Raw genomic sequence first — 3,615 nt, 5'->3', positions numbered from 1 at the left:
AGGCCTGCGTGCCGACATGCCTTTGGTGGGTAAGAATAGCCCCACAATGGAGCTCAACATCTCTCGTCTTCTGTTGTCTGAGAACAGTTGTTGTCAGGACAGAGGAAGAGGTAAGATCGGAAGCCAAGCTGGTGGCGAGTCTTGCCATTGCCGATTACTCCCGACATGGTATCTAGGACCTGACTAGGATTTTGAGTGCTTGTAAATGGGGTTTATTTGTAATGCCTGCTTGGACTGAGTCTAATACAGACTGTAAAACTCTTTTCTTATGTGGAATCAAGTGGGCTGTGTTTTGACCAGCAAGATATTCTGTGCAGTCCTCTCGGGGTTTGGAGGCCTAAATCTGCTGTCATGGCTAAACTGGCTGCATCAGGCAAGATCTTCATAACACTGAACCACAACATCACCCTCACAGGTATGTGTACGCTTTTAATATTTTAAAACGCATTTATCCAGTGGCTCCAGAAAGTATTTGGGCACTTAAACCACACCTACAATGTCTGAATGTTAGTGTATTTGATTTCAAAAACCAATTACCAATTTATTTTAAAGATAGCACATTTTTACATGCAAAACTTTGTACAAAAAGAAGTTTGTTGCAAATTTGTTGGCAGATGTCCATTTATTTATTTTGGATCTCATGGAATGATGTTCATACATTCTGAACTAATACTTTTGGGGGGCGTTGTATCATTGTTTAATATTTTGACAGTTAATGCATAATGCAAAATTATAATTCAAGATGATTTACGAGGAACAATTCTCACTTTTCGCTGTCTATTAGTACTTATAAAGCACATATTAATGCCTTATTCTGCATGACCTTATTCTACCTCCCTTAATCTTACCCCATACCTAAACTTAAACGCTACAACAGCTACCTTACTATTAATAAACAGTGAATTAGGAGTTTATTGAGGCAAAAGTCATAGTTATTAGTGCGTGTTCCCAATACTAAAGTGTTACCAATTTACTTGTATAAAGCTTCTAAATGTCTGTAAAGTGATGAAATGGCTTTAACAGAGAAGTAATATTGTAAAAAGTCTTTAGGCAATGCCATAACATAAAAAACAAAATCCATTGAATATCAAGCACAAAATTGATATGATCCTGCCAGTGTTCTGCTAAAGATACTCTAAAACAATTGAGGCAAATTGTATATATTGTCCTTAAAGGGGACCTATTATGCCCCTTTTACAAGATGTAATACATGTCTCTGGTGTCCCCAGAATGTGTCTGTGAAGTTTCAGCTCAAAATACCCCACAGATCATTTATTACAGCTTGTCAAATTTGCCCCAATTTGGGTGTGAGCAAAAACACGCCGTTTTTGTGTCCGTTTAAATGCAAATGAGCTGCTGCTCCCGGCCCCCTTTAACAGCTCGCGCTTAGGTTGCTCAACAACAACAAAGCTGGAGAATCTCTCGCAGCCAAAATGAGGATTGTCAGTAACGGTGTTCAGCCTTACATTGTTCAAACCGGAGTCGACACTGATGGAGAGACTCAGGAAGAAGTTACAACTTTTAGAATGAAACTGGACGTTTCTGAACGGTTAGTGGATAAATTTATGTAGTTGCTGTGGAGTTGATTCAACTCATCGACTAGCATGTGTCGTCATGTTAATCTTTTGTGCAAATCCAGCGTTGAATTGACTCTCGTTTGTGAATCAGTCCGGTGTAAAATGATGGTAACAACACTCTACTACAACAACTCTTCCTCTTCTCTAAAGCAGCCCAACATGGCCTCACCCCCTTTGTTGTGTGTTCTCAGGGGCGGGGCTTATGTAAATTTTAGGGTTTGTGATGTCACTAACCTGGAAAAAAGCTTGTTGTAGTCCCTGCCAGCCGTTTGTTGTAGTCCTTAAACAGAGAATTCTTTAAAAGAAAATATCTTCCTTTGCATTGAACTTTGAGCGTCGCAACTTTGCAGATGTTGTTTATGCTCAAACAGCAACATTACACACTAACTAAAGTTAAAAAAGTGAAATCATAATCAACCACCTCTTTAAAACAATACTGACGTTTCATTTGTCAAAAGAATACCTGGCTAGTTTATTCAATTTAACAATTTCCAGACCAATTTGAAAAGGTCTTTATCAACCGAATGCTCTCTTTCTTTCCTTAGGGAAAGCATGGCTCATCTTGGTGGTATTCCTAAGGATCCTGGTCTTGCTGTTTGCTGGTTATCCCCTCTACCAGGATGAGCAGGAGCGATTTGTGTGTAACACCATTCAGCCTGGTTGTGCCAATGTGTGCTATGACATGTTTGCCCCTCTTTCCCTTTTCCGATTCTGGTTAGTGCAGCTCACCACCCTGTGCCTTCCCTACATGATGTTTGTCATCTATGTGATCCACAAAGTGTGTTCTGGCATAGCTGCTGATAGCGGAACGTCTGAATCCATAAAAGCAGACTCCATCTATAAGATCCATCAAGAATCATTCAGGAAAGCATCTCTTTGTAAGACCGTTGTGAAGGCTGAGAAGGGGCGGGTGCAGTACTTCACAGGAGCCTACATCTTGCAGCTATTGCTCCGGATACTTGTAGAAGCTGGATTTGGAGCTGCCCATTATTACTTGTTTGGCTTCCACATCCCCAGACGCGTCATGTGTCAGCAGCCACCCTGCACGACCATGGTGGACTGCTACATCTCTAGACCCACTGAGAAAACCATCATGCTGAACTTCATGTTGGGGGCGGCCGCTTTGTCCTTGCTGCTAAACATGTGCGACTTAATCTGTGCCATCAAGCGCTCCGTGAGGCAAAAAAGCAAAAGAAAGATGCTGGTGGAGAAGATGTACGCAGAGGAGCAGTACTACCTGTCCGGGAACGGGAATCAAGGTGTGGATGTCAGCATCCCACCAACTGAAGACGTGAAAGGATCGGGAGGGTTCCGCAAAAGAGGAGCCAGAAACTCATCTGGTGATGAAGCTGCTTCTGTGCTTTTGGACGACGACCCTCCACCACCCTTACCTCTTGGAGGAATGTCTACAATTTCTGGAATGCCTGGTTCCAACAACGATGATAGCAGCAGCTACCAACCCACCCAAGAAGAGGGGATGGTAAGAGAGGGCAGTGAAGTGGCACTGTACCCCACTGAGCCTTTGGGGACTCCTCGATCCATCAGAGTTAGCAAGCGAGGTCGTCTCAAACCTCCGCCACCTCCACGAAGAGACAAACTAGCTGCTCAAGGTGCAATTGATGTCTCGGGAGCAACAGCGGTGTGTACCCGAAGAGTAGGGCAATATACTCTAGTAGAAATGTCCACTGGTGAAGACATGGCGAGTTGCAGTGGAGATGCCCAAGAGAAGAGGTCAGAGTGGGTTTGACTGTTACTCCCAAAAGACTATCCATTTGAATTTGGCTACTGGCATTTTTAGCATGTATTCTCATACGTTGTAAGTTCTGAAGTGACATTTCAAATGCATGTAAAGCCCGGGACACACCAAGCCGACGTCAAAGAACTAGTGCCAACGAAAGCCGACTGTGTTTTCGCCTCTTGTCTGCATTTGAATTCTCGTGTAAGATGATTTAAAATGATAACAGCCATCTGTCTGTACCGTCTTGACTACTTTCCTCGCATTCATCACTTTGCTTTTATTCACTGACTCGTTCGTTCG

General features: G+C 42.9%; 1 protein-coding gene across 1 annotated transcript; it reads left to right on the top strand.

Annotated features, from left to right (window-relative positions):
* Window positions 1-351: 351 nt before the first annotated feature.
* Window positions 352-3,324, top strand: LOC127506200 (gap junction delta-4 protein). Its single transcript, XM_051882415.1, has 2 exons — window positions 352-415; window positions 2,123-3,324. The coding sequence occupies exons 1-2, from the start codon at window positions 352-354 to the stop codon at window positions 3,322-3,324; spliced, it is 1,266 nt and encodes a 421-aa protein (XP_051738375.1).
* The last annotated feature ends 291 nt before the right edge of the window (window positions 3,325-3,615 follow it).

This window comes from Ctenopharyngodon idella, chromosome 23 (assembly GCF_019924925.1).
Source record: "Ctenopharyngodon idella isolate HZGC_01 chromosome 23, HZGC01, whole genome shotgun sequence".
NCBI classification, from domain to species: domain Eukaryota; kingdom Metazoa; phylum Chordata; class Actinopteri; order Cypriniformes; family Xenocyprididae; genus Ctenopharyngodon; species Ctenopharyngodon idella.
Note: the sequence above shows the minus strand (reverse complement) of the source record. Positions and strands in the feature narration are given on the sequence as shown.